Source organism: Kryptolebias marmoratus, linkage group LG1 (assembly GCF_001649575.2).
Source record: "Kryptolebias marmoratus isolate JLee-2015 linkage group LG1, ASM164957v2, whole genome shotgun sequence".
NCBI lineage: Eukaryota > Metazoa > Chordata > Actinopteri > Cyprinodontiformes > Rivulidae > Kryptolebias > Kryptolebias marmoratus.
In genome coordinates this window covers 15,217,129-15,236,322 of record NC_051430.1, presented here as the reverse complement: position 1 = coordinate 15,236,322, position 19,194 = coordinate 15,217,129, and the positions used below count along the sequence as shown (strand labels likewise).

The following is a 19,194-nucleotide window of genomic DNA, read 5'->3' as shown; positions in this document are numbered from 1 at the left end:
CAGCTGACGGTGGTCCATGTAAACACATGTGCTTACTCATGTCATAGAAATGCTGCCAAAAGGCTTCCATCCAGCGGTGTGTGTCCTCTCGGCTCTCTGCTGTCAGCGTGTGTGTGACCTCCTCCCCTCCGTACTGGTTACTGATGCAGATGTGCTGAACTTTGCTCTGAGGGTCTTTCTCTGACGCCCGTATTCTGGTCTCCTAAGACAAAAAAGGCACGACAAAAGGAAACTTGTAATCATCTGCCACGAAACGCCCACAACTGGTAATGAATGCCGGTGCTCCTGAATGAACAAAAATTACACGCTCCAACAACTGTTCATTACACCAATTGCAATAGTGAATCCCTGCTGAAAATGGGCCCTTGATAATAAAGCTAGCAATTAGTCCTCTTCCAAGCCATTTCCCTTTAGCAATTATCCAACAAAAAGAGCAAACACCCAATTCCCTCCTCCTCGCTTTATTCCAAATGTGGCCATGTCTGCTAGTGACCACTGGGTGGCAGTGTTGTCTCATTTGTCCAGTGGGTTCTTGTTTGTTTGGGCAAACTAAAAAGATTATAAAGACTATTTAGACTTATTTAGTTTTAGGTGGCTGTGCACTGAGGGTCAGAAGTCACAAATGACAGTGAATCAGAATGGAAAGAATAAAAATCCCCAAAAGACACATTAAGAAATGAGACGACTGAAAACAAGACTGCCTGTATTTTTTTTTTTCTTTTAAACTTAACCACTGGAAGAACAATAGATGATAAAAATATAATTTTGGATTTGATGGAGCTGACCAATGTATTTACAAAATGCCAAAAAGAACAATGGATAGACCCATTTTGAAATGTTTTCATCTCTTTTGGTTTTAGCTAAAGGTCTCCACATTCACACTAAAAAAATAAAATAAAATAAAAAATACTGCATACTGGGAAGGAACCTACATTGCCAGCTGCCTTTTATGTCAGAGTTTTAAACTAGAATCATCTTATGATGAAAAGGGACAATGTTATAGTTGTTTTGGTCAAACGTTGTAAATGATGGTTTACATATTGTGATATGTCGCAAGATCTGTTAGCACTCAGAGTATGTGTCGAGGATGAGTCTCAGCAACAACCACATCAAACATTATCACAGTACTGGTAAATTTGAAAAGGTTATAGCCTTTTTGTGTTGGCTAATGTAAATTAGCTTCGGCAAAAATCTTGAATTGGATTGAGTCCAAACATTAATCAGTTGCAGATCCAGTGATGTCTTTCTGACACTTTTATTAAAACCAATCTACTGGTTCATGCGATGATGTATTTTGCCAATGCTACAGACAAACAAAGGCACGCACACACGCAGAAACGTTTTAGCCCTTTTGCCTTTGGCAATGGGCACTAATAATACTCTAGTTTTCTAACCTCCACCTCCTCTCTTAGCAGCTGGATAGGGGCATTTGTGGGCTTTTTGCTCAGAGAAAAACAAAAACGGTTACAAAGACGGGAATTCATTTTTTATTTACCTTTTAGTTTTAGACTCTACAAATTTGCTTGAGATATAAACTGGCAGAAATCCACAAACTGCTGCCTTAGGTGTTGCAAAAAATATGCAGTTATGGGTTCAGTAAGGTTGGATCAATATCCAGGAGTTGTGAAATACTCATTTTTTTTCTAATCTCTTAAACTTACTTTGTTGATGCCAATGGTAAAAGCTGGCTCTACGTTCGCCTCTACGTCCTCTTGCCGATGGTAGCAGAAAAGGCTTGTCCCCTTTAGAACAGCAAACACATTCGTCCAACTCTGAGGGTCACCTCCACACTGCTGCGAGGCAAACAAAAAGGAGCATAAAAGAAACACAATGAGAAGGAGATGGCAACACGGGAAGGAGGGAAGGACAAAAGTAAATCGAAACTAAAGCCAAGAGCGAGTGAAAGCCCTCGAGGAATGCCTAGCATCAGTGGTGCCCACACACACACACACACACACACACACACACACACACACACACGCATCATCTTACCTTGACTTTCAAACATCCACTCATCATCTGTTGGGTCATACAGTAGGGCTGAGCGACGAGGCGGCAACACATACTGCCATAGAGCGGCAGCCAGTATGAGCACTCTTCTGCAGGGGAGAAAGAATGGACAGGGGGAGAAAAAAAAACCCAATATTAATAATTCAAAATATTCCAACATGGCGTTCGGAATTCGCACACAAACATGCGCACTGAAACACACGGGCACAGACAGACACACTCTTCCTCCCCCGCCTTCAGTCAGCATCCAAAACAAGGCACCTGGGTGTGAAAAAGACTGGCAGCTGCGGAGGGTGTCATGAAACGCAGCTATGAAACTTTACGGCACACTGAGGGGCCAATGAATAAAACACAAGAGGCATGTCTGACTCCGGGTCTGAGCGCTTGTTAGCCCACATCATTACAGCTTTACACAGCAGTCACACAGTATTTATTGCTGTGACCTTGACAATTGCCGTCTGTCAGAGAATAAGGGAGGACAGAGAGAGGAGGAGGAGGAGGAGGAGGAGGAAAGAGGAAAAGGAGATGCACCAGTTTCTAGGAAATTATCAGAACGTGAAAGAGTAATGAGAGAGAAACACACACACACACACACACACACACACACACACAAAAAAGAAAAAAGAAGACAGATGGTTGATCTGGCACAAAAAGCAGAAAGCCAGTGAGGGCACAGATTGATGGGGGCTGCCACTCACCATTGCCCGAAATAGTGAGGTCATGTGTGCGAAAGCCGTCCTGGATTTGTGACAGTGACAGGCTGGTATGAGCCAAGAGGTGGTACTTAGGGCCCCTGTCAATACACAAGAAGACATCATCATTTTTAATCATTCTCTTTGGGTATGCATATTTTTAAAAAAAATGCTAATATACATGCTAGCACAAGTAAGCTAAACCTACGGTACAGAGGGGACTGGCAGCAGGAGAGGGGATGCCCCTCCGTTGCTGACAGGACTACACGGTCCGGGCTCCATGGCCGCTCTGAGCTTCTTCCCTGCTGATCTCCCCAGTGAAGAGCTCAGCTTGCTGGCCAGTTTCCTCGGTGTGCTTCCTGCAGAGTAGTCGTCTTCTGAACAGCAGCTATACAGCTCGACACGGAGCTCAAAACCTGGGCTTGCTTTGTTGCTGCAGAAGAACACACACACAATAACAGTTACTATCAAAATAAGCCAAAAGAACCAATGAGAAGTACAGTACTGTGTTTCATACAACAGATTTTTGCAGTGTCTGAATGCTTGAACCATTACTGCTGAGATCAAAAGGAGAAATGGCCGATCACTTACAATACGATGGCGTTGTCGAAGCAGATATCTGTGAGCGTTCGGTCCACTATCACCATGTCTGTGTCGAAGATCTCTCCTCCCAGCTGTAGCAGGCAGAACACGGCACAACGATGAAGCTCTACAAAGGAAAAAAAAAGAGAGGAGAGTTGGAGCAAAAGATGAGATATGGAAAAAAAAAAAAAATATATATATATATATATATACACACACTGTATATGACGGCTCAAAAGCTCATTCAGCTGCATGACTTGAAAAGTAATTTTCAGCTCCAAAAAAAAATAATAATAATTTCAGTCTGGAAGATGGAAGTTGTAAGAAACTGTTGAAGCCTGAGGCTGCTGTAGACGGGACATTTAACCTGAGCAGGTGAAGCGTGAAAGAAAACCAGCAGCTGCACCTGCTAACAAACTCCTCTGTCAGTGTTTGTCTCAGTTCAGCAGTTGGCTGTGTTGAGCATTACACAGGGCCGCTAATTGGCAATTTGTTATCAAAACTAAAGCTTAAGCGTGGTCAATTAAAGCTGGATAACAACATGTCTTACTTTGAAATTAAACTAAATTAGGGAATACATCTCTAAGACAACTTCAGTGTCACTTTAAGGTATAACTGTTCTCACAAATCCATGTGCTAATAAAAATACCACAATATATCTGTAAAAGTACTATAACTAACTGCTTTATTACCCTGTGTTACAAATATTCTTCGTGTTTCTTGGGTTCATTTGTATGCATAGGCCATGCAGATTAATTCAAGCTGCCAGGGGAGTGACTGAGCACTGAGACTATTAAAATGACTGCACGAGAGTTGACTTTATCTAGTTGGTGAGGAAGATAAAAGCAATCAAAAAAATTAGTCGTTATATTATCAGTGCACCACTGACTTCTGAAATGAAACACATTTGAACAAGACCTGACAGAGTAACTTTCCACAAGAACGTTGAGGAGGGTTCATTAAATGCACAATAGATTGTTTGCCTTTTGTTCCCGTCCTCTCTGCTCGACTAATGATGACCCCATTCGGTGGGAGCACGCTGCTGCTTCTTGGAGCCAACATGCAAAGCTAGCGAGACTGAATTATTAGATCGGGTTGTGCTCCCAGGAATTTCACATGACAAAGTAACAGTTGGAGTAAAATGCAGAAATCCATGATAAAGCTGCAACAGATGATAAAGATCAGCTTTTGGAACTGATACTGGAAAAAAAAAAAGGTCTGTCTAGACGATCTGCACATGTCAGCTGAAGTCTGTCATTTTAAAGGAACAGTCCAGAGAAAGTGATGAAAGTTGACTTTTGCTCTGGAGTCACAAAGAAAAGCACACAGAAGACCACTCAAACACTCAACATTAATAAGTCATTAGTGAATTTCCCCCTCACACACACACACACACACATACACACACACACACAGGGTGGCTCCTCACCTCCTTTGTTCTTGAAGTATTCTGTGTCTTTCCACATGAGAGGGATCCGAAGATCTGGAATGACAACAGACAGGAGATTAGACCACAGAAATGTTAATCACCTCCAACTGATACATGTGGTGTGTGTGTGTGTTTGTCTCCGTGCTCACACAGCTTTCAGTCAGTGGCAGAAGTTACCTGCAGCTAATTACAAACAGTGTGTGTGTGTTTGTGTGTGTGTTCTCCAGCTGGCTAGCAGACATGCAGCAGAGCTGCTCTTAAACCTCGAAGACAGAAATGCTACCCATTTTTACCTTTCAGAAACACCCTTTGGTACTCATTACATACCCGATATGGCCACTTTTCCCTTGCATGGGAGTCTTTCGTCCATCGGCCCCGCGTCCGACGATCTGCGTGGGACGTTCTGCATCACCTGAGCCTCCTTCATCCTCTGCAGCTCCGACATGTAGGCCATGATGCGAGTGCTGCACGTCTGCAGGCTCTTCGCCGCCTCTAGAGCTTGTTCTCTTTGCGAGCAGGCAGCCAGCAGCTTGCAGGCGCCGTCTCGCATACGGATCTCATGGTCAATTTTCTTCTGGATGTCACTGTCCTGTGAGGACAAGACAGATAGATAAAAACATCTTATTAGAATACTGTCATTGGGGGAAAAAAAACAAACAATATTTTTATAAGAAAAATGACGAGTTCTCTTGTTTAACAGTGGTTTTAAAAGATGTTACAGACAAATTAAATAGTGGATAACTTGAAGGATGAATTGAATGGAAACGGTTTTTACTGCATGTATCAATGAGAAGTCTGGTTCTGGTGCCTCTGTTCAGGGTTTAAACGAATCTGTAAGCTTCACTCTGTCAGCAGCACAAACACACTGCGTCTCTAAGCTTGAATTGTAGACAGAATAAATCAAATCATTCAGAAGGGCTAGGGGAAATCAAGAGGGATCAAACAAAGACCAGGCAAAGGTAAAGCTTGTGTAACGTTGAGTGTTTGGCAAATACTCATCTTCAGACAGAAAATAATACATTTGCTTTAGTTTAGGACCTAAAGTCTCACTCCGACGGAGTACGAGTTTGTCAGTTTGTCCTCTCCGGTGATAAACTAACCAGAGCCCACTCCCCACATTAATCATCTTCTGCTGTCCTGTTCCTGGTCAAAAATTAAGCAAGCTTTTTCCTCCTCCGCTCCCAACATTTCTCATACAATCATACATCACCCCTCTTTCTCTCTGAATAAATCGTATGATTTTTTTTTTTTATTCTCCTCATTTAAACTTTTAACATTCATTTTTCATTTCCTGTGGCCTTTTACTAACATCTGTTCTGCTTCATCGTCTCTTTTCCCATTTCAACCCATTCTGCTCTGATTCAGAGACCCGGCAGAAGATGAATAGAAAACTCGTACTGCTGGATACTTGGATGCATTGGATTTCAAAATGAGGTTTTATTGAATTATTCAATTTAAAGTCTGCTCTAGGAGCTATAAATCCTACATGGATCCATTTATGTCTCTAATCAGAACAACAAAAACATTAAGCATCATCAGGAATAGCCTTACATGCACTACGGTATTACTTGCAAACACAGTGTTATATGTTGAAAGAAAAAGCTACGGAAGTTTTCTCCAAAGTCTGACATTGCAAACACAACCTGGGTTAGTGAAATTATCTTGAATATAATGACGGCAATAATTATTTTAGAGTCATTTACAAAAACAAAAACATGCCTGTTTGATACAAATGTAGCTGCACAAATAGCTCTACAATTAAATAAACACATTCTCAGACTCAAAAAACACAACCACTGTGCTCTGTTGTGAGAGCAACACAAAAAAAATGTAAAAACAAAACTGAATGATAGCAACAGTGTAAATTTTGCTGTTAACTACTACAATTCATATTTGGAAAATTATGTTTTAAAGCCCAAATGTGTCATGCAATGAAAGAAGAGTTAATCACTTTTTAAAAACATGTTAACAGAAATTCAGAAATTTAAACTGAAAATGGTTTGCAGAGCATAAAAAAGTACCCGTGCAGGTTAGCAATTTCTTTTTTGTTTTAATTCAACAAATGTGATTTTCACGATACATGACATGCTAAAAGGTAAAAGCCATGTTTTTATAAAAACCATTTGTGAAATTGTGAAAATATACCAACTACACTATATAGTTTGATCAGAACAGCTGTGATAAATAACCTTAAAAAACACAACAACAACAACAACAACAACAACAAAGTAATGTGAAAAAAAGAGAAACAAAAAGACAAAAAAAAGTGTTTAAAAGTCTTCACTGGTGGTGGAATCTCCATGCACCACTGAATGGGAGTCTGGCAATTGAACTTTAAAGAAATGCACATATGCGTACACACGCACACATAATAAAGAAGCCTTCACCACAGCTTGGTTCTGCACAGTGGGTCTTAGAGTGACCTGCTGGGAGGATATTCCGTATTTATAGCAGCTAAATTAACCGGCTTCTCCTTGTGGGTGTCTCAGAATAGAGATGGAGCCTAAATCTGACTATAATCCACACGCCGGACTGTTGGCCAGGCTCAGACACTAAAAACTAACTGACACTTTCACTCAAGCGACGTGTGCGTGACGAGCACGCCAAACAACTTTGCATGACCTTTCGACAAATACTCGCAGGCACAGATAAACCACCACACACACACACACAGTCCCAGTGTGTGTTCGGAGTGGCAGGTGTTAGACCAGTGGGCACTGCCAGAGAGGCCGAACGCCTGCATGCGCTGTTGTGTGGGGAGCGGGGAGACGGAGGGCGGAGGGAGGGTGGATGTCGGGTATCAAGCAGTGACACAGAGGGGATGTGATGCTGTCAGAGAAAACAAGAGGGGGGACAACATGAAGAGAGGGATTAGAGAGGGAGGTGTGGACAGGTTGACAGAGTGAAAAGGTCGGGGCTGAGGGGGGGAACTTTGTAGAGAAACAGCAAGCCAAAAAGAAGGGGGGGGACGAGCAAGAGTCAAGAAGTCAAAACACCACAAAAAACTTGTCAAGGCAAATAACGCGTGGAGCTTTATAAATGAACAGATGTGGAAAAACTGGGAGAGTCATTTTCCCAGAGAAACAAGGAACGGTTTACAGCTTTATGAACACAAGATTGCTTCTTTTAAAATCTGGCAGATTGTTATCAGGCAAATGCAGATAGTTTTATGATTAGAAGTTTACAAAAAGTAGAAAATTCAATTCCCCAAATGCTTCCTCCTGTTCTACGCAAACACCCTCAAACCAAAGCTAAAAGTTCACACTTCAAGCCTGTACTTATTATAAATCGGGGACTTTGGTATGTTTTAGTAAACTGCTAAAATATCATTAACTGTTCAAGTGTCCAGTTGTTTCCAGTGGTTCCCGTTTCTGCCACATTTAAAGGTAGATTTGCATTGTATAGGCATAACACTGATGCAACCTTTTAGCAGGTGATTTAACGCCTCAGTAGGTAACAGATGGTGACTTCTTTGTCCCCGTTTGGTTGTTTTGATCCTTGTGTGTCCATGGGTGGAGGGGTGTGTTTGTTGTGTGTGTGTGTTTCGGGGGGGCACAAACATTCCCACAAACAACACTCCTGGGTATTTGACGCCGCTGCAGATGGTGTTTAATGGTTTGTTTACAATGTGTTGTTCTGCATGAGTAGCCTTTCCTGTGTAGACCACTGACTCCTTGAACTCTGACCCCATCACTAAGTAGGCCAGACACCTGCGGTTACAACATAAAGTCAGCCCTTAGGGTGAGGTTTAACATTCAGGTTAGTAAAACCACATTAACCCAAAAAACCCGCGAGTCATCACTATATTTTATGCATTAAAAAGGTTCAGCATTTTTGACTCTTTTTTTTTTTTTTTAAACAATCGTAAAGCATCAATTAGCACAGACATTCAGACATACCCTTTGACTTTGGTGTTCGAGAACTTTTGCACTAAAATTACAGTAAATTTGATGGTGGCTGAAAAGTATTAGCACGGTAAAATGCTAAACTAAGATAGCAGACATGTTTAAACATACTGGCTATGCTTTGCAAGTACGTGACCATGATGATATTTGAAATTAGTTCATGGCACCAGAGTCCCATATCAAGGCCTTTCAGAGCCTCTAAACATGAGGACATACTTGTAGTCTCATTGGACACCAGCCATGTGTACAATATCCTGTCACTGTGAGACAAAAACACCCCCAAATAAAACTCGTTTCCACCAGTTCTCCGGTTTCTCCAGCCACTACATTCCCTTGTCACTTCTTCGTTGATGAGTTTGTGAACAGACAGGGCACCACAGCTGCTGGGTCAAATACAAAAAACAGGGACAGAAAGAGCGAAATGTATAGAATGTATTGCATGTATGGAAGAAATCAGACAAATTAAACTAATTCACAATGAAAAGTACAATCGGATAAAAATGAAGGCCCGGGATACGCATGTAGGTTGACAAAAATGTGATATGCCTCTTGTATAAACACAAACAAGGCAAAAAAAAAAAAAACTTGCAAAGTCCCGACCCCTCCCTTAGGCTGGGGCTTTACTGGCCTAAGTCCTGGCTTTCAATTAGCCGGCCACAACTATGAGCCTCGCCTCCCTCCACCCTCTTCCGTTGCTTTCCCTTTTGCTAACCCTTTTCCTCGTCTGCAGCCACTGCTGGAATGGAGGGAGCACAATAGCAAATACATCACATACATGATATATAAGGGGACTGGGAAGAGGAAAAAAAGGTAAATGGAAAATTAGCTGAGAGTGGGTTGGAGTATAAGATAAATTGAAAAAAAAGGAGGATGGATTCACCACTAGGGAAAAGGAAGAGATGGAAGACATTAGGAGTCATGAATAAATGCAGGCAAAAAAAGCAGTAACACACGATACACGTCACTACCATACTTCTGAGCAAAGAAACATCATCACAGAAACACACACAAAAAAAAATTTATAAAAAATGACAACACCCACACACGTTCAATAATTCACACAAAACAAAGTCTGGACTCAGATTACACACTGATCCCAATCCAAACTCAAACCACTCGCAAACAATGATCCCTTTCACCACACAATGTCCCCACAGTGTCTCAGGCTCCAGTGCTGCTGGGAAGTCAGGCCACACCAACCGGGAAGGGAGCTGGTTCGATACTGGTCATGGAAGACCAAGGGGAGGAGAGCGGGGGTCTTTTATGATGGTACAGCTGGCTGCGAAGTACTTCAAGCCTGATTAGTGCCAAGACATTAATATTACTCACACACACACAGGGCCCTCGAAGGCTAAACACCTCGGTGTGTTCGGCTGTAGGTGCCAGCATGCTGATGTCATCATTTAGGTGATTTGTTACATAGTTTCAACAGTGAACCTGCTCGCTCTTGTTGCTTGAACACAGTGAACTCTCTCCGCTGCCGACAGCTTGTGCATTCAATTGTACGCTGACAACACGGACCGCTTCGGCTCTGCGTGCATGGAAAACTACCGTGTGCGCATATCTGTGGGAGACCCTGTCCACATGTGCTTGTGAGGCCGCGTCCAAGTGACTTCACGGCCAGCTGTTCCCTCACATAAAAAGGCGGTGCGTTTCAGTCCCGCTGCAGACACTGGGTGGTGTTAAGGAGACAAAAAATAAATAAAAATCTGCAGGCCTCTGAGTTCTAAATCATGCTTTATATAAGACGCTAATGGTGAAAGAATATGCCAGTGTATGCACAACAAACTGCACACGGGTCAATTAGTGAATATTTGTTCCATGTGTGCAAATTTGCAAGTGCATTTGGTTAGATGGAAGCTGGGCCCAAGATATCTGGGGCTATAAAACAAAATTTGCTTTGAGTTATGATGGAGCACATGGAGCTGGGAGTGCCAAGCAGTGATCACTCTAGCAATTTATAGGCCCACTAAAGCTTGATTGCTCTTACATGCTGCACACACTCAGCCCAGGTCTGCATTATCATGTAAGTAACTATCTGGAAGCTGGGAGAAGGAGCAGGGAGACCAGACTTCAGAATAATTTAAGGGCCATGTAAAGACGATGATAACAACAATAAGTCTGTGTGGGCTTGTGTGTGCGTGTACAGCTACTGAATAACTGTGTGTGGTCTCCTAATACAACCCAGCAGTGTGTAGACCAATAAAACATTGTAAACAATGCTCATAATGTGTGCTGGAAAAAAAATAGTATATATTGAACTTGTAGGATCGTTGGGTATGAATGATATAAGCAGGACAAAAACACTATAAACAACATCACTGAGGGAGACCAGAAAGAAACACGTATTCAAAACTTAAAATAATGCTTTAGTCAAATACAATAAACTTGACTGTAAATCCTCCATTTTTCACGCTCATCCTCAAACATTAACACAGACCATAAAAGGCCGTGGTGAAGAAGAAAAAATAAAATAAAACAGCCTGCCTAAATTACTGCAACAAAACTTAATTAATACTGCATTTTGTTGAAGTAAGTTCTTAGGCAGTTTGGGCACGGTTCTGAATGTTTCACAGCTGTTAAACACGGAAAACTGAACCAGATGCTCAGCTGAAAACAGAAACAAACAGAGCAAAGATAAGAGCAGCTTCATTTTGGAATCAAACATGAAATTAGGAAACTTTAATGAGAGTAATTTGGCAGACTGGATCGTCTGAAAGGCTGCCAGAGGCAATTAATGAATTAAGAAACACGTACATGTGCTAACACTGCAACCTTATTAGTGCACTTTACTGGCACAGAAAGTTTTTTTTTTTTTCACTCCTGGTTGGAAGACAGCCACCACTACACAAGTTGATACTGTATAATTAACTGATTAGCTGACCCTGTAAGACTATAGGAAAGGAGCTGCTATGAAGCAAGTCTTTTTAAGCCCCTGATCAAAGACCTCTGATCTCTCACAACGAGAACACCATGTAAGAGCATCGCTTAATGGGAGCCGAAGTAAGAGAGATTTACTCGCATTAAAACACGTACATGAAGAAAAGAGGCAGTATGATCTGTGATGTACAGGATATTTTTTCTACTCGATGCCCAGTTTTTATTTTTCATCCAGTTACTGTTTGGAGAGGTGTTAGTCTGGGTGCAGAAGTTGGCTGCGTCACTTACTGCCTCTGCTGATATTGCTGAGAGGGGTTGGGAGGAGTGTGTGGCACAACACCTCTTTATAAGAAACCTCAGCGTGCGTTCAAATGTGCAAAAACTCTTTGCATGGCACATTACCTCACACCTCGGGTAAATGCAAAAATGGACACAGGGCTGGGGCTGGTCAAGAGAACCACATGACTCATATTTTACAGGAGTTTTCCTAGTGTAACATTTAATGGACAAGTGATTGTACACTTCATACAAATAGGCAGTGGATTTATTTTGAGTAGAGACTATTTCTAAGCTAAAAACAGAGTAAAAAACTGAAAGATAATAAGATTGTTCTATGTCTCCTGAATTTAATTAGTTTACCATTTATAATATGGAATAAAACTGATCATAAAATACATTAGTAGATAAAGCCTGTTTAGCAAGGCGCTTTCCAGCCGGTCCTGAGATGCCTTCTTCCTTCTTCTGACTTATTTAATTAGTAAGGCAGCATGGGTGTGAATTGAAGTCAACCAGCCACTGTTACGCCTCTGTACTGGGTGGGAGGTACTCAGAGAGCTGAAACAGTCAGTATGTGTAAGGATAAGTCCAGGATCTTAGCTCAAGACTGTGTTGCAGTGATGACAGACAATCCGTGCAACAAACGGGCTGTGGGACTTAAAAAGGGAGAGATTTTATTTGTAGTGCTCCACATCAACACAACGAAAAGGTATTCTCTATACAATCTCTGGTTTCACGTCGCCAGATCCATTTACTTAAAGCTGACGTTGTTGTGGAAAGTAGCCATTGGTGATTTATAAGCGGCCGGAGGCAGCTTAAAGAAGGGTTCATTTTTGCGGCCATATTGTGGAACTGTTTTGTAACGAGGGCTGTAAACAGAATGAATTGTTTTGTTGGGAGGTTGGGGACAAATGGTAGATGACGGAACAACTACAAAAAACACAAAGGGAGAGCACAAAGGGCCAAGAGGTCACAGGGCCATGATTTCCTGAAAGAAAATGGCATCCCTGCTGGGTCTTGTACTCTTAACCTTCTTTCCATCCTCAAGGATTTTAAGGGTGACAGGTTATCTCCCAAATATAATCCAATCCAAACACAGTGCAGCAATTCTGCAAAGCTCTCTTTGGTTGACTTTTGCAAATCAATGCCCCAAACCCCTTAACTCCCCACAGCCAAAAAACAAAGGCAGGCTCCTTGTCTCTATAATCCGAGGCTTTCCCTTCAGAATCAAGATGAGGAAATCTGGGCTAATTAGTTTAGCCAGCCTAACCAGTATTTAAGCCTACCAAACTCCCCTCCCTGTTGTTTTTTTTTTAGTTCAGCTCTCTTAGATACAGTACATACTGTAGAAACACGTAGTTAAGCCTAAAGTCTGTGGCACTTACGACATGTACATGCAAATAAATCTGGAAATAAATACTGCCTTTTGCCTTCAATTCGTATGAAAAGTGCTGCTCTTTCAAACAGATTTTCCCCTAAAACAAACCAAGAGGTTTTACTGTGTTTTATCTCAATCAATTGAGGTTAAACCATACTTTAAGGTCCTTGTGAATTGAATTCAAATGTTTTTCTTTTTTATATATATGAAAGAGTGCTCCCTCAAAATTTATATCTAGGCAAGGGTTCTGTTGAGGCTGCTTTTAACACTTTCCATTATTTATCGCTGTTGCTTTATTTAAACTATAAAGCTGTATGTGTGTATGCAACCACATGAAACCCCAATGTGAGATTTGTTGGAGTGGAAGAGAGATTTTCTTTTGTCACAAAGACTTAAAAGACAAGAATAATGATAAAGACTCACACTTAAAAGGCAGGATATATTGGAAGGTGATGCTCTGTGTGTGTGTAGATGTGTGTGTCCTTCAACTACTATCGACAAGCTGGAGCTCTGAAGTGAATGCAGTTCATTATAATATTCATGAAGCTGAGCGAAGTTAAACCAAAAGCAGATATCATTAAACTGACCTCTAATCCCCAACCTGGTATCATAAAAAAGCATGAATACAAAGTCTTTTTTTTTTTTTTTCTAGTTTTATCGCTATGCAATTTTTGTTCTCAGCATTTCATTGCAGGCCATGTGGTCTCTTCTGAATATAAATGAACAACACCTTCTGTTGTCAGCACACCAGTTCAACAACCTTGGCAATACAAGCACAATTTTCACAGCCTGTCCATTGGCTGCTTTACTACCATTACAATCATCCATCCATCTGACTTCATGGTTTCCTAGGATTCATTTTGTAGCCACTTTATTGCAGTTAAATGGCGTGAGAAAAGTTAAAGTACAAAACTGACACAGATAATGTGCTTAATGTGGTGTGCTGCTTGTATACAACCTCAGAATATAACTAAGTCCCAGGCATTTACCCTGAGGGTGAAAGCACCAAGAAACGAACAGATGAGACGCAACTTAAGGCTGTGTGCCCACAGTGATTGGTTTGGGGCAGTTTAAGCTTAAAACCACTAACAAACTGGTTGTCACCTGAGCCCTACAAAGAGATGCCACTGTTGAGATATGGAGACCATTTTGCTACCATGGCTTTGGTCCCTTATGCCAAATTCATGCTAAGAAGCTTTAAGACTAATTTTCAACCAACAAATGTGACCAACAAAAGGCCAGAAGAGAAGAAAACCAGCATCTGATCTGTAATCACCAATTACTATGTGTGAACGTTTAAAAAAAAAAGTGATTCTCAGAGGTGCAACAGCACATGGATGACTCATAAGAAAAAAACTCTAAAAATCTTTTATTAGGATTTATCATATTTCTGACATAACATTAAAACAAGATTTTTTTCTGGATACTGTTTATTTAACAGCTGTAGTTGCTTAACAAAGATGCCTTAGACAACTCATTAAGTCTGAAAATAAAATACTATGGTGTGTGACTCCCATCCTGCAGATCAATCTTTAGTTTGAACTTATATTGAGTTAAAATGTCACAAACACAAACAGGACAACAAAAGGACAGAGCAGAACATAGTTTAGTGAGAATGTGGCTTAGAGATCACTGCAAACAAACAGCCATAACCTTCATCCTGTTGAGAAACAACTTGTCCGGAGAGATCTAGGCCTCAAAACCTATATATTTCAAGTATACATGAATTCACAAAAAGAAAAAGAAAAAAAAAAACAACACAATTTTAAATTGACAGTTTTTCTTAATTAGAAACACTTTTTGCAAGTGAATGAAAGGTGCAGATGCAGCAGAAAATGTCTGTTTTTACAAAATATCCACACTATGGTGGACAAAGTCTCAATGAGTTAAACACCTCTGAGAGTTTTTTTGGGATCAACATGTCACACAGCCTACTACCTCCATCTTAACACCAATTAAGGGAGCATCTTTGCAAAGAAAGGTGTTCCATCTGTCTATCTATCAGAGTTGAACAAATTCCTCAAGCAATCACCTGAATTATTTATACTACCTGTCTAATAATGTGTGGGTCCATATGTGGTTAAGACACTGGATTTCAGGAGGAATCCAATAGTCTCTGGCACTCAGAATTTGACATCAGATTGTTTGGGTCTTGTAGGTTCTAAATTTGGTTCTACATGAATTGAATTAGTCCTGGTGAAACTCAAGGCAGCTTGACTGGATAAGAATCTGAGAAGATCAGAAGCTGGATTGCTCATTGGTCCTCAGCCGTTTATTTTACACTGTACCTGGCACACAATCTTATCAGAGGAGTGCACTATCACTAGAAAGTAAACGCAGTATTTGTTTCCCTGCACAGATATATGACAGACATATTAATAACATGGGGAACACATGTAAGGTGAGATTTATTCATTCTCTTATTTCTCCACCTCCACCCTCTGGCTACTTCACAGCACTTTGCAGTCAGCTCTGGTTACTAATGGTCTCCATTAACCTACTACGCGTTCATGTACTCAAAGTGTGTTAGATCAGCACTGGAAAGTGAGAAAATGAGTCAGGATGGCAAAAAGGCAGATAAGAGCAACTGAGACTGAAAAGCGAAAAGGACAACAGACAGAATCTAAAAAATCGCAGAAATTGTCTGTGTGTGTTCCTTATCTCTGCCCGCCAGCAAATCTTCAACAGATTAGTGGTGGAGGGAGGCTGCCCACATTTACATGCACACTTCTACGCACTCATTTACGCAACCATTTATCTACAGAGAGACACGACTCTTACAGGCAGACAGACAATTGAACATATTACGTCTTCCACGACGACAGAACAATTTACAACTTCTGTGTGCTAATGTGTAATCTCTGCCTTCATGGTTTTACGTTACAGCTCACAGTGAAACCCATTTGTATGTCTGTCCTGGGAGGGAATTAGTCAACTAATGTGCACAAGAGGAGGACACCAATCAAACAGCACACATTTGGAACCATTTAAAGAAAAACAGTGTTGGAAAGGTTAACCAGTAATCATTCATTGGTATCAACAACATTTTGAATAGTTATCAGACATTTACATTTGTAAGCACTTATTTTAAACAGAATCAATAATGATGGGAGTTTAACAGAGAGCAAAACCTATAATTTTATTCTCTATGCATGCATGTATGTGAGAGAGCGTACTGTAGGCTGTCCTGAATACTGATATTGAAAGTTTGATTTAAATGATCTATAAATGGGTGTAAATGCCAATGGAGTGTAGCACAGTCCAGATGGAGCAAGAATAACGAAAAAGTTCATCAAGTGTAAGTTTTTCATTTGTTGCACTTGATTTTTGTGTATCGTCTGGCTTTATTCTAGCCCATTACTGCATCCAGAAGGTGACTTTTCCCCATTAAGATGAAAGATTTTGGATTTCAGTTTTCATAGTAAGAAGAGCATCCGGGTCAGTCCTAGATACTGTTCCATCAAAGGTAAGAGATGGGTTTTAACCCAGAAAGGCTAATTGGGTCAACAAAGGTTCTTGAAAACTCACATGTGAAGAATTTTGATTTGCTTGGCCCTTGGCTGAGTCGGTGTAAAAATATCAGAACCGACTTGTGGAGGCCAAGTTTTTTCCGCTGTGGTACAACTGCAGAGCAGAAGCCCAACAGTCACTTAAGGCTCAGTGTGGTATTTATAAAAGCTCCTCCTCAGTCTACAGAAATACCCGCTGAGTGACGACTCAATATGACTAAACACTGCTCCGTTTTTAACAAGTGCCATGGATGCCAAATACAAAAATACAAACAGTGATACTAAGCAGGGTGGAGAATAGGCCTGATGTGAAAAACGATCAGTTGTGCAATCCCAATTGCACATAACCAAAAGATTAAATTCTTTAAATAAGATATTTTCACAAAACACTTCAAGCCAAGACTGAGTGCGATTTCTGAATGGACCAATGCAACGCGCAACCCACCACCGTCACGACTTTGTGCCGCCAAGCTAGGTGGTAACAGAAAAAAGTAAGTCAGCTTTGCAGCTCAAGGTCGTGATGTAGAGATGACAAAGACTGCGCAACCACCTGGGATTTAAAAGCCTAAACAACAACAAACAGATTCATCACTGAGGAGAAGCTCGATGAAGGCGTACAGCAACTGTGCACTTAGTTGGAGAATTTAGTTCACAAAGAGAATCACTAAGCCAAGTTAATTTGTCATGTTTTTACAATGATATGAGGGAAACGTTAATCGCACATTTAATGTGTAGAGATCCATTTCAACACAGCTGAGTGCTGCTCCAGGAGATCACTTCTATCTGGGATGTGGTCAGCTCCATTAGTGATTTATGAACAGTCAGAGGCAGAATTGATCAAACAAAAACTAATTGTTTTTGCTGGTCATGATTAAGATGCAAAAACTTTTGGATCAAATAAATAAATTAACATCACAAAAGCACTCAAATCTTGTAAAAAAAAAACAAAACTGGTTTGCCTTCACAAAAAATTTCTAACTAGAACAATTTACACTATCTTCCCAGTGCATTGTTTCTTTTTATCTTTTTTGCCTAATGTATCTAATTAATTGTGACTAAAACAAAAATCTAGTGATCTGCGACTAAAATAAAATGTGGGTTAAGGCTTGAGGTGCGTAAAAGGCTCCTTGCTCCCCTTATTTTCAGCTCCCCTGTCTGAATTATTTGTAAGACAGTCAATATATGTGCACTGGGATGGTTTTGCTTGTTTTGATTTTCTCGCTAAGCCAATACGTACTGTAAGTTGCACTGGATGGAGTGACTATAGCAGAAAGTGTGAGTGCGAGTGGGTGTTTGGGAGAGCATTAAACTGCTTCTCTCTTATTATTATTATTGATTCTGTATGTTAGTATTTCATCAGAGCGCCGCAAGAGCAGAATGAAGGCTTGCATCTTTACAGATCTATTGTGTGTGCAGGCATTCTGCTGTTCATACCACCGGAGCACGAGCAATTCCACTAAACCAACATAACTCAATCATAGACTGACAGCAGAGAGGCAGGGTAAAACGAGGGAAAAACCAACATCAGAAACAAAACCCACACAACAAGAAGCAGATATTGGACATGGTGTTGTGAAGAAAAGAATAGATGGTAGTAAAAGCTCCACACCTTCCTCGGTCAGACATGACAGATGGACAAGGATCAAGTCTCAGTGAGATCCTTTACCTGCAGTTCTGCATTAGCTGCTTGTCTGATGATCTGCCTGTGAGACGGAGCGCTCTCCCTCATCAATCACTCGACTCCCGCTGCACGGGCAGGTCATCACCCCTCTCTAATTGTCAGTTGTCTTTCTGTTTATCCATCACTTTTGACCTCATCCAGTGAATCCAAACCATCTTTCCGCATCAACAAAAACCTGCCATTTCTTGTGATTTTTTTTTTCAACACAAGTCACTGTGGATTTAACCTATCTGCCCCCACCCCCACCCCCACCCCACCCCCCATCTTTTACTTTCCTATCTCTTCTCTCATTTTAAAGCACTTCAGTTTGGACAAGGACGCCTGTTCTAAAACGAGAAAAGAAAATAGGATACCGCCGAAAGAGCGCTGCCGTGTCATGTCAGGGCAGCAAGGAGATTGCTTTGTGATAATGCGTGTTTAAGTCAGAAACTGTGAGGGCAGAGCAGGAAGACCGTTGGAGAGCTCCGGATGAGAGAAAACGAGCGTGTGACCAAGTTAAAAGATTTATAATTGGGTGGGCGGCAAGACAACACTGAGGCAGAGAGGGGGGTTAAGTGGCTAATTTTTCATACTACTTCCCAGAGAACCGGCTCGAGGAGAAGTTTACGCGCGCACACACACGCACAAATTCCTCCTCTCCAGCTGCTGTCATGCCGATCAGTGTTTAAAGTAATGGGGTGCAGCACCCCTTGCGATTCTCAGGTTGAGAAAATTCGACCGATCTCGGTCTCAGCCGCAGACTCCTGGGAGGATGCAGCGGACAATATCGAAAGAGAGAATAAAAATGACCTCCACTGCAGGCACATACAGCAGCAAAAAGACTCAGGGTAGGAGAAAAAAAAAAAAAACCCT

General features: G+C 41.2%; 1 protein-coding gene across 4 annotated transcripts in view; it reads right to left on the bottom strand.

Annotated features, from left to right (window-relative positions):
• Positions 1-19,194, bottom strand: part of rtkn (rhotekin) — a 53,848-nt gene that overhangs the window by 3,472 nt on the left and 31,182 nt on the right. For all 4 annotated transcript variants that reach the window (XM_017417342.3, XM_017417338.3, XM_017417339.3 and 1 more), the window contains exons 2-9: positions 5,041-5,302; positions 4,714-4,767; positions 3,294-3,411; positions 2,911-3,135; positions 2,709-2,803; positions 1,993-2,099; positions 1,662-1,793; positions 37-202 (exon numbers count right to left, since the gene is read on the bottom strand). In XM_017417342.3, the coding sequence (XP_017272831.1) occupies positions 37-202; positions 1,662-1,793; positions 1,993-2,099; positions 2,709-2,803; positions 2,911-3,135; positions 3,294-3,411; positions 4,714-4,767; positions 5,041-5,302 (1,159 nt within the window). The remainder of the gene's footprint in view (positions 1-36; positions 203-1,661; positions 1,794-1,992; positions 2,100-2,708; positions 2,804-2,910; positions 3,136-3,293; positions 3,412-4,713; positions 4,768-5,040; positions 5,303-19,194) is intronic.